The sequence below is a fragment of the Balaenoptera acutorostrata genome, chromosome 7 (genome assembly GCF_949987535.1).
Source record: "Balaenoptera acutorostrata chromosome 7, mBalAcu1.1, whole genome shotgun sequence".
Taxonomy (NCBI): domain Eukaryota; kingdom Metazoa; phylum Chordata; class Mammalia; order Artiodactyla; family Balaenopteridae; genus Balaenoptera; species Balaenoptera acutorostrata.
The window spans coordinates 29846203-29858541 of NC_080070.1; the positions used below are offsets into that span (position 1 = coordinate 29846203).

At 41.4% G+C, this 12339-nt stretch overlaps 1 protein-coding gene across 4 annotated transcripts in view; it reads right to left on the reverse strand.

Annotated features, from left to right (window-relative positions):
- Window positions 1–10508, reverse strand: part of PTPRZ1 (protein tyrosine phosphatase receptor type Z1) — a 165463-nt gene extending 154955 nt beyond the window's left edge. For all 4 annotated transcript variants that reach the window (XM_007177248.2, XM_007177247.2, XM_007177246.2 and 1 more), the window contains exon 1: window positions 10126–10508. In XM_007177248.2, the coding sequence (XP_007177310.2) occupies window positions 10126–10183 (58 nt within the window). In that variant the 5' untranslated portion in view covers window positions 10184–10508. The remainder of the gene's footprint in view (window positions 1–10125) is intronic.
- Window positions 10509–12339: the final 1831 nt, after the last annotated feature.

The window sequence follows — 12339 nt, forward strand, 5'->3', positions numbered from 1 at the left end:
AAAACCCTCCACTAGCTCCCCATAATATACTGGATAAATTCCAAACTCCAAACCCTTCAATTAGCCATTGGAAATCCTACCTACTATTTGAAACTTTTCCACTAATACAAACCCCTCCTAATTTTTTTCTTCCCTCTAAACACCACATTCTCAATCTTATTCCTTGCTTCTATGTATGCCATCTTTTTTGCCCCTAATACCCTTCCCCTCAACAGAGGCCCTTGAAGACCTGCCCTCCTCCATCCAGGGTCTCCATCCAACCCATCTCCTCTTAGAAATGTTCCCAGAGGTGAATTTAGCCTACTCACAACTCACGCTTTCATATTCTGCAAACTCTGCCATGTATGAGAGCTACTTATGTATGGATCTTTCTCTATTGCAAAGGCTTAGCAGACCACTAGAGGAATATTCTCTCTAGGAGAATATTTATCACAAACAAGGTGCTCAGTAAAGAGTCAGTGAATTGTGTGCTTGTGTTCTCACCATTTAATGATTAAGAATATTAAATTAGTTGTTTGGGCCATCTAAAAAAGTTCTTTGTTAACTTTTAAGCGGAACTATTAGTGCTTTTCAAATACAGTAAAAACAAATAGCCGACACCTGGTCAATAATGAAAATGTAATTTTAAAAACACACACACAAAATAAATTGCTGAAATGAAAAAATACAGCTAAATCTTGTATCTACTACATAACAGAAAATAATAACTATGACTAGAACAAATTATGCATGGAAAAAGAAAATAAACAAGACAAGGGAACAGTAAGAATATGTATCGTTGACAAAACGAAAGATATTATGTGCCCATGTCCTGATAAATGCACCTGTGTCTCCCATCTCAGAGTGGTTCAGTAATCCTCCCATCTGCTGATAGACTTGAATCTTTGGACCAACTCCAAGACTGTCTGGCCTCCTGAAGTTCCTCTGGCTTTCAAAGACTATGAGGTCAACCATTATAGTCCATACTCCTCCTTCTAGGGTTACTCTGAAACTGAAACTGCCTTAAGAAGAGGAGAGAGGGATGGGACGTTTTCCAGGGCCTTTGTCCTGTGGTACTAGCTTTGTTTGAGAATGGCATGAAACTTGCCAATATATCTACCTTAAGAAAAATGAACTAAGATTAGTAGTATCACAAGGTTGACCTAGATCTGTCGTTTTAAATGCTGGCTGTACTCTGTAATCACCTGGGGAGTTTTAAGAAAATGTTCACGTCTGGGGCCCACACCCACACATGTACTTGATCCAGGGTAGGGCCCAGACATCGGTATGTTTTAAAAGTTCCCCTGTTATATAGTCAGCTCAGGCTGCTATAAAAGCAATACCATAGACTGGTTGGCTTAAACATTTATTCTCACAGTTTTAGAGACTAAGAAGTCCAAGATCCAGGGGCTAGCAGATTTGGTTCCTGGAGAAAGCGCTCTTCCTGGCTTACAGACATCTGCCTTCTCTCTGTGTTTTCACATCAGAAAAGAAAGAAACAGAGTTCTGGTCTCTCTTTCTCTTCTTCTAAGGACATTAATCCCATCAAGGGGATTCCACTTTCATGATTTCATCTAAAACTAATTACTTCCCCAAGGTCCCACCTCTAAGTACCATCACATTGGGGATTAGGACTTCAACATAGGAATGTTGGGGGGATACATTCAACCTACAACACTAGATAATTTCAAAGTGCAGCCAGGATTGAGAACCACTGACCGAGATCAATGGTTATCAACCTAATTTCACACTGAAACAAACATGACAAGGGTATCACGTGTGCAAAACACACCAGTGGGCAGACCAAGATTCTGCACAATTCTGTGTGCCAGGTGAGATGCCATCCTTATTACCCTATTGAAGAAAATGTGTCAGAATGCAAGGGCAAAAACGTCATTACAGAAATATTTTTAATCTGATGACCAGGTGACTGAAAACTTTGAGAAAATCCGGAAAGTTCCTTGTATCTGGCCAGCATTTTGTTATTCCAAGCACACAAACAGGACTCTGGTGGTGACCAGGATCTCTGCAAAAAGAGGTCATTTTAACCAGCAACATTTTCTTTTATTCCTACTCAAGGTACTGAGTTAACCAGTTCAGAGGAAAGGTCTAGTATCAAGACCCACCTTTAAGTAAATATGTTAGAGCTCTAGACATCAAGAAATAAGCAGTTAGTCAGTGACAGTGAAAGAACAGAAAAATTATGGAGTAGATGGGGAAGGCAGAGAAAAAGAAGGATAGAATGATGCTCCAAGAATAGAAAGGTACCTGTGGACATTGTTATGAATATTTTAACAGAAAATCCTTCTTTCTTACTAATTAATAAATTATTCTTTCCAAATGTATAAAGACTATATTTCCAAGGAATTTGTAAAAAATTTATCTTTTGTCAATGTGTACATAAATTAATGCATGCTTATTGAATGAAACCAGGAAGTTCACATTAACCAGGACTCTGAATAATCACATTTACTCTAATATCTGCATAAGTATCAGAAGCAAAAAAAAAGATAATCTGCCCATTTTAACACATTCAAATTTTTAGGCAGAAAGATATGTTAACACATACTTTTTAAATTATGTTAACTACAAAGCTCCCCAAATTATATTAACACATCAAAAATATTTTAAAATAATGGTATCAAATAGTGTCAATCTTCTTCCTATCATAATCTTCATCACAATCTTCTTCCTATCATAATCTTCATCACAATGCTGAGCAATTTTGAATTTTTTTTAAATCTTAAACTCGTGATTAAAGGAAGTGAGGTGAAAAGGAAATAGAAACCAATAAAAGAAAGGAAGGTGAGTGAGAAGAAAATAAAGCAAAGATCCTAATCGAAGAGCAAATCTTGTTTCTGTTTTTAACTCCTGTGAAAATTTCTAACTCATCCCCTGCCCTGTTCCATCTGAATTTAACTAAATTCAAATATTTGCTGAACATCCGCTATGTGCAGGGCTGAGCCACATGCAGTACCTCATCTCTGAGATTAATGATAAAACTTCAGGCAAATTCCAAAAGCATGAATATCCACATAATGTAACTGCACTTCCTGTCATTTATCTGCTTTCCAGAACTGACTTGGGCCACTACCTCTTATGGCCAGCTTGACTACAGAGCACTTAATCCAACATGATGGCTTTTGATTGACTAAAAATACTGCCTTCGTGGTATCAAGATACTTCATTTATCATTACTGACCATCTCCCACACCCACTGCCCTCTTCTCCCTAACAGGGAAGCATGCTTGCATGTGCACGTGCACTTATATACACACATACACACTGGCTTAATGCCCTGCCCCCGGGACATATCCAAGCTTCATGGCTGCCAACTCATCTAGAATTAAATGTTCACTCAAAACTGCTCCTGCCACTACACATGCAGTAGCTATCATGGGGACTATATTTTTCATGCACAGATAGGATCTAGGTGATGCTTAGGTGCATTTCTGGGAGAATCAAAGAAAGCAAAGGTCTGGTGCCAGAAGTGGCATTAAAGATGGATGGCTTGGGCTTCCCTGGTGGCGCAGTGGTTGAGAGTCTGCCTACCAATGCAGGGGACACGGGTTCGAGCCCTGGTCTGGGAGGATCCCACATGCCGCGGAGCAACTAGGCCCGTGAGCCACAGCTACTGAGCCTGCGCGTCTGGAGCCTGTGCCCCGCAACAAGAGAGGCTGCGATAGTGAGAGGCCCGCGCACCGCGATGAAGAGTGGCCCCCGCTCGCCGCAACTAGAGAAAGCCCTCACACAGAAACGAAGACCCAACACAGCCATAAATAAATAAATAAATAAATAAATAAATAAATAATAAAAAAAAAAGATGGATGGCTAGAGGTCAATGGTGAACTAACTCTCGAATTGAGATTAGAATCAAAAGAAGGAAAGGCCAGAATAAACTGGCTGATCGCAACAGCAAAAACCTACTGCTATCTAAGAAGCTTCACAGTACTGTATTAAAGATTTATTAATCACCTACTATAGGTGCTAAGTCCAAGAATGCTAAGTCCAAGGTTGAATGAAATACATACAGTCTTTGCCCTCAAGGAGCTCATCTAACTGGGGAGAGAGACAGAGACATTGCAAAGCAACACAGTGAATGCTAGAACAGGTACAGAAAATGAGTTGTGGGAGCTCTCACTCCTGGACCAGCAGCTAATCTCATCCATTCAACCCCAGTCTCTAAAGGCCATGAAGTGGCCATTTAACTTTCTTCATCTATTGCTGCTCTACCTCAGGCCACCAGAACGTCTCTGTGATCTCTGCATGGCTGACACAACACAGGCCAAAAATAACCAACATACATCGATACTTCAAATAATTTTAATGACTCTAGGAGTCTTTTTAGTTGAGTTGACTTCTCATCAATACTATCAATCAATACTTTATCAGCTTTTGATCCTACAACAGCACTTTTTAATAGACTTTCTGCAGTGATATAAATGTTCTATGTGTGCACTGCCCCATGCAGCAGCCACTAGTCACATGTGCCGACTGAGCACTTGAAATATGGCTGGTGTGGATGAGGAATGGAATCAATGTATTAAATAAATCTGAAATTAAATAGCCACATATGCCTGGTGGCCGCGGCACTGCGCAGCACAGCTCTAAAATGTAAGGGTTTTAAGACTGTGCCATATGATCAAATAATTTTTCTCTTAATTCCTATACACACGTTATACATGCCTCTGAAGAATTAAAAACACAGATAAAAACTGGTTTCCTTCTGTAACCTGGGGTTGCTGCCAGGAATTACTCCCAACAAGACACTAAAAGTTAAAGCACAAGTGGTTGAGAATCTGCCTGCCAATGCAGGGGACACGGGTTCGAGCCCTGGTCTGGGAAGATCCCACATGCCGCAGAGCGACTGGGCCCGTGAGCCACAACTGCTGAGCCTGCGCGTCTGGAGCCTGTGCCCCGCAACAAGAGAGGCCGCGACAGTGAAAGGCCCGCGCACCGCGATGAAGAGTGGCCCCCGCTTGCCACAACTAGAGAAAGCTCTCGCACTGAAACGAAGACCCAACACAGACATAAATAAATAAATAATAAATAAATTAAAAAAAAAAAAAAAGTTAAAGCACAATCGAAACGTACATATGTCATGTTTAAATTGGTTCTGACTTTTACCAATGGCCTTCTTGATGAAGTGGGAAACATTTAAAAATATTTAAAAGTTAAGATATTTAACACATTAAGAGGTATTTGGGAAAGACTGTCATTTTCAACTAGTTCTAAAAGAAGAAAACATCTTCAAAGTGAGATTTAAAGGAGGTTTCAATGTGGGGATTGATTCAGATCAGCTGGAATGTAGGTATCATGAGTATTAGGACTCTGTATGTTGATGCACTGCTTAATTATTAGTGCCTAGCAGATGCTGCGCACTTAGGAAACCTGTAAGGGAAGAGTAGTTTAAATAGTACGGATGGGAACATTCTATATCTGGATCATGGTGGTTGTTACCTGACTATATGTATTTGTCAAAACTTTCCAGATGGTACACTAGAAAAGATAAATTATGCCTTAATTTTTTTAAAAAAGAAAAGGGGGGAAAAAGTAATATGGGAGCACATGGGAAAAAATCATGAATGGATATCTGCAAGAAAGCAAATGGGAACGTGAAATGCAGCATCACATCTCATGTGAAACGAGCTAGTATATTCCAAACAGCAAATTCATCTCCCAGGAATGAAAGGAGGAAAAGGCTCAGGCTTGAGAGTCAGAAGGAACATATAGACTGAAACAGGCTGTGCGATGTTAGGTAAGTCGTCTAACTTCTCTGTGCCTCAGTTCCCTCTGCTGAAACATGTGTAAAATGAAACACCTATCTGAAACAGTTTTGGGGAGAATGAAATGAGAAAATGTACATAAAATGTCCAGCAGTGGGTCTGCACCTGGCAAGCACTGAGTAGATGGTAAATGGAAACAAAACACAAGCTAATCTTAATCAAGGCCTTCCTCTGAGGTCCTCTGGTCCTGAATGAGGGGGGGGTTCCATTTCCATGCTACAGTCTAAACAGTTGGCAAGTGAGTGGTCAAGCAACGCTGCCGGGTTAGACAAAACTCAAATCTCCTTGGAGCCAGGGGAATGAGGAAATGCAGAGCATGCTTCCAGAAAAACCTGAATTTTTGCCAGAAGCAAAATTCCCACAAGAAAATTTCAGCAAGTTCCCAAATGTCTCATGCAGACATGACAGCATAAATGAATTCATCAATGAAATGATTTATCCTGGCAAACTTCCCTGAGTGGAAGCAGCTAGAGTCTACATAAAAAGGAGAGAGAGACGAAATAAAGAAAATTCCTATTCTGCAAATCAAAAGTAATTAATTTTCTGAATGGAGACTAGTTATTATTTGGGGGGAAAAGGCATGAATATTTTCTATTCCTGGTTACAATTTGTCTTTGGAAGGTAAACAGACCAAGCTGAGAGTCACAACATACTGGATTCTACTGATTCCGTACTCAAGATAAATTAAGCAATTAATTCTTGCAGAGGAATTGGGTATAATTTGTAGTTAATGTGTCCTTTAAAGCAATAATACATGACTTAAAAGTTCAGAATTTGATTCATTACAAATTTAACAGTAATATTTAAACATATTAGTTCAGCGTACCTTGCATGACTGTAACTCAATTCAAAGATTGTGAAATTGACATATACACTAATATGTATAAAATGGAGAACTAATAAGAACCTGCTTATAAAAAAGTAAATAAAATAAAATTCAAAAATTCAAAAAAAAAAAAAAAGATCCTGAATTCTCATTAGTTGAAAGAAACTATTCCTCCTTAAAAGCTCTTAAAACACCTACCTCTCCTCTATGACTCATATTTAAGCCTCCTTACAGGAAGCCACTGCAGATTTTCCCATTACCTGTTCAGTGGGTCACAATTAAATAATAACTAGAGTTATACAGTCATTACATTAGTTCTCCACCTAGTAGAAAACCTCTCAATTATTTTAGAGAGGGTTCAAATTCTCTTGGAGTCATCTTTATTTTCTGCCTCTCTGATTAAGAATCTCCTTCAGCTGAATAACATTAAATGTTGTGTTCCTCATGTGATTTTTATAATTAATATTAAGTCAGGTATCAGAAATCAAGTCCATGATAAAAACTTGTTAATAATCTGGAAACTTTACTGACATTTAAATGTCAAACTAGCTCAGCAGTTGTCAAAATGTGGGCCTAGACCAGCAGCATCTGCATATCCTGGGAATTTGTTAGACACTGAGATCCTCAGCCCCACCCCAGAACTACTGAATCAAAACTCTTCAGGGTGGACCCCACAATCTGTGCTTTAACAAGCCTTCCTGGTGCCTCTGACGTATCCTAAAGTTTAAGAACTGTGATCTAGCTAATTCTGGCAAAAACATTTGAGGCCTCAGGCTAATCTTGATATGATGATCCAAATGGATGAACTCACAGATAGATTTAACCACCTCCCCCAAAAAACCCATAATGTTCCTCTTTAGTTTCTAGTGATCCCTAGCAGTAATGTGGAAAGGAAGAATTTGTTTCACTCCAAATAATCGAATGAGGATTTTTGTGTTTGGAGAGTTACTTGAAAGAAGCAATTGGTCCCTATGTCCAGTTCAAAATCATCAGGACATTTTGGACACAAAAAGTGATAAGGTCATTATGACATTGCTAACGATGAACACCTTAGTGAATTCTACACCTTGTTTCTGGATAATGGTAAGGATGGCAGCCTAACATTCAAATTGTATCAGAGCTGTCACCCTGCACACTAAGTCTCAGTGGGCGGACCTTTCCTGAGCATCCATTATATGTGCCAGCTCAACTCACTGGCTCCAAAGACACTGAGAATGAGTAGTAAACACATTCACAAATACAACAGTAGATGTTGAGAGTAAAATAATTGAAGTGGAGACTGAATTTTTCATTGGTAGATAATGTGCCTCAGTTTTTCAAAATGTCCTATCTGAGATCAGGTATTCATTCCATCTGAGGTAGTCAAGGCCCCTAGGTCAGTCTGCAGGCAACAAAGTAAAAGGCCAACTGTGTTAAAATGGGAAGGGATACAAAAGTATTCACCTGCCAGTCTCAAAAAACCCACATTCTGAGTTCTAATACAAGCTCACATTCAATATCATCACATAAACTTGCGATACTCTTAAACAATTCATTTAATCCTTTCCAGTTAAATGTTACATCATCAAAACATTAAAGAAAATGTCCAATAAACTGAAATCTATAAACCCCAAGCAACAGGCTACTAACAATGCTTTACTGAGAAAAGCCTTTGCAAAACATGGTGTATTGAAATGGAATAGCATTCCGCCCAAAAGGAATGAAGTACTGATACATGCTACAACATGGATGAATCTTGAAAACATTATGCTACGTGAATGAAGCCAGACACCAGAGGCTACGTATCATACAATTCTATTTATATAAATGCTCAGAATAGACACATCTATAGAAAAAGAAAGTAGACTAGTGATTGCCAGGGCTAAGGTCAGAGAGAATGAGGAATGACTGTTCATGGAGTTTCTTTTGGGGGTGATTAAAATGTCCTATCATTAGATAGTGGTGATGGTTGCACAACTTTGTGAATATACTAAAACCCACCGAACTGAACAATTTAAAAAGATGAATTGTATGCCATGAAAATTATATCTTAATTTTAAAACTTCACAATATACTCAGGGAATGTGGTTTAGGTGGCATGCAAATCAGTATCCTCTGGTTTATTTTTATACTACAGTGAGATTTTCTTTAAATAATAATCTAAGTACCAAGAGGACCTGGCTTTGTTATTAAAACAGATCTATAACAGAAACATAAATTCAACAGGTATGTATTTGATGACCACAGTACTTTTAAAAAATGTCTTCCCCTCTCCAGAATCAATTTAGTTTTAGAGAAAACCAGGACCAGATTCCTCGCAAGTCGTAAATGTCAACCGTGTGCATCATACCACCCCTGAGCACTTTCATAAAGCTTTTAGAATTTAAATTATGTGCATATATCTGGCAGGCTACTGGCAATTATCACCATATAGCAATGCAATGCCCATTAGTTACAACACAGAAATGATTTCTTTTTGTAAGGTTACTGTGCCAAAAGCAGCACCATCTACTGGAGAAAAATATACGTTAATATCTACTTTATTATGAACAATCTATTAGGATCCTCTAACTGTAAAGAGTATAAAATATGTGTGCTCACAAATGGAGGTACATTTTCTAACTTTCGGGTTAATGGCTCCAAACCTGTTGTATGCCATCGTAATAGAACATCTTCATGAAGGAAAAAAATACATTTCTTTAATAGAATACAAAAATCCAGTCTTACAATCCTTCCAGAAAATGCCCGGAACACTTGAATCTGCATCCCAGGTAAAGATTCTAACTGGCTCTTTCAGAAGACAGTTTCAGTATTAAATGTGTAACCTGGAAGGTGGTGGGTAAAAGATGAATCCTTGAATACCTATATCAACCTGCAGCTCTCCTCTGACTTTGGCAGCAGGGGCAGAATGTTGACAGAAATTTTGATTGAAACTTTTTTTTTTAAGTAACTGCCCAGACTTGAATGTGACTAAATTAAAAGTACTGAAAACACTGAAAAGTCAGGTTGGTGCCTGTTCCTGTTACTACCTTTCGGGCGTGTGTGTGTGTGTGTGTGTGTGTGTGTGTGTGTGTGTGTGTGTGTGTGTGTGTGTGTGTGTGTGTGTGTGTGTGTTAATTCGCATCAGACACGTGTATTCCTCATTCAAGCCCATAAATATCCGTAGCATGAACTAAACAGCAAGAATGCGATACAATACGTAGCCCCGCACCAAGAGTGTATTTATCTTTTTATGGATATCTAAAAGGCTCTTTTCCACACTTTGCAAAGAGGAGGAGAAGAGCTGCGAGGACAAGAGGCGTGACGGGCAAGCCCCCCTCTCCTGGCCGCGGGAGCAGCATCCCCGCGGGCAGGTGAACTGTGGCGGAGGTGCGAGGTGGGAAGGGGGCGCGTTCTCGTCGTGCCGCCGCGACACGGTGGGCTCCCCAGTCCGCCGTCCCTCTTGCCTCCTTGCTAGATGGCGGCGCGGCAGCAAGTACCGAATGCTCTGAAATCCCCCCACCCGTGTCCCAAACGATCCCACAGGGGAAACCCCGCCGAGGTCTTAACACTCACCCAGGCGGCAAACACAGAGGAGCTGAATACAGGCGAGAAAGAGCTTTAGGATTCGCATTTCCAGACGGTCCGGGGGCTCCCACCGCGCGGCTCCTTGGCGTGTCTGGATGGAGAGGGAGGGGACGCGAAGGAAATGTTCTCTCCTCCAGTGTATAGACTGGTGCGAGGCTGTGTGTGTGTGTGTGTGTGTGTGTGTGTGTGTGCGCGCGCGAGCGCGCGCGAGAGTGTGTGTGTGTGTGTGTGAGAGAGAGAGAGAGAAGGACAGAAATAACCTAGGGGAGGACGCGTGGTGCTCGCGGGCCCGGGAGCCGCTAGCCGAGGCGCATGTCGGGCGGGCGGGACTCGGTTTCCCAGACCGGCGGCGGTCGCGGTCTGAGCTCTCGGAGCGCCACGGCGCCTGTGTGCCGGGTGCGCGCTCGGGCCGGGCCGTGCGCGCCGCGGTGCGGCGGGGGCGCGGGCGGGGGCGCCGCGCGGCGGCGGCGCCGCGCGCGGGGGGTGGAGGGGCGCGGCTGCCGTTCGGGGGCCGGGTCCTGGGGTAGCGATTCACAGAGCGACACCCCCTCCCCCCTGGCCCCTGCTAGTAGCTTCGCTGCCCCGGAGTTTGTGGAACCCGCTGGGGTTTAGAATCTTCGTGGAGAAAATGTCTCTTCATTAAGACTCCTTCATCCCTTTGGAAGAGGAGGCCCGACCCCCATTGTTCCGCACAGCCAGAGATTGACCTTTGGGGTTCACCCCTGGAAATGTTTTTCATTTGATTGTTTCCTTGCCCGCATATGCTAAGTGGGTACAACCAGGAAGTGGTGGAGTCGCCTGGGTAACCTGGGTTCCCATTTCCACTTTCTTTCCATTTTCCAAAGCACCAGAGTAGTTCCAGACTACATTTCCTTCAGGGCAGTTGACTGCCAATAATCTCTGGCCCTGATTGTGACCAGTCAGACCCTGCCCCTGCCCCAGACTCCAATCAAATAGTCCTGCTGTGCACAGCTGCCGGGAGGAACTTTCAACTCTGCCGTGGTCCTTCCGGACGCACTGAACTACCCAAGTGCCTCCTTGCACAGAGTCGCAAGGGACGGTTTTTTAATCGCTCGATTGCAGGATATACAAAAGAGATATAACACATGCCTTGTGCTGCCTCAGAGCTGGAAATGTCACGTTGTACGTGCTTGTTTCTATGTGCTTTCTATTTGTATACTTATATAAGACCCCGTTTGTCGCCTTTCAGGAGTCCACTCTAAGGCACAGAAAGTCAAGTTCTGGAATTATCCCTGTATTCTCAGCAATCATTTGATGTAGGTTATCTGTACAGTGTGTACTCCTGTGTCCTGTACTTGTCTCAAAAATAGTATTTTAGCTTTAAATTTTTAAAGAAAGCTTATCACATACAAAATTGGGTTCTGAATGTATTTTGAGTGTTACTACCAGTTCTCCCTAATATCCACAGCCTCTGAACACTAAGTTAGATATGCAGAGCTAATGATGCAATTTGCTGTTGCTTCAGAAATTGATTACAGTCGTGTAATAAATTTCAAATCTATATAGAATGTTTATTCAGGAATACATATAAATATTAAGAAAGTGACCCTGGATCTTATTCTTCCTGTGAATAAAAATAGAAATGCTGCAATTTTTATAAGAATTATGATCTTTATAAGATTGATGATTGCTCATGTGAGTTTCCACTTCAGAAGAAACATTTTGCTTGCATAGCAAGAAGTGTATATATAAACTAGGAATGCACTGAAAGGTCAGAGAAAGTGTTTAATACGGACTAGAGTAGGCCGAGAAGTTTTCCTAGAGATGTGTAGTTAATCCAGAAGGACTGGCTGGAAAACAATTGATGTAAGGGGGTGGAGACAAGAATGAAAGAAGCAGATGTTTCGTGCTATAAACACTACATGAATTAAATTTGAGCAGATTGAGTGGGGTCAGACCCTGGGAACTTTGATTTCCTAGTGGAGGAGCTTGTACCTGAAATACTAAGCAAGAGGTAACCACAAAAGACGCTTCCAAGAACTTCATCTGTTTAGAAGCTAGGTAGGTTTGCTCAGGGGCATGTATGGTGTTCTAGGAGGTCTCGATTATCAAATCTACCTCACTAGACTGCCAGAATAACCCAACAGTAACAAAATTTACCCTAACTCCCCTCTTACTTGGCCCCAAAGTCACACCACTAGTCACTTTTTTGAGTTAGATCCTGAAACAATGGCACTGTTG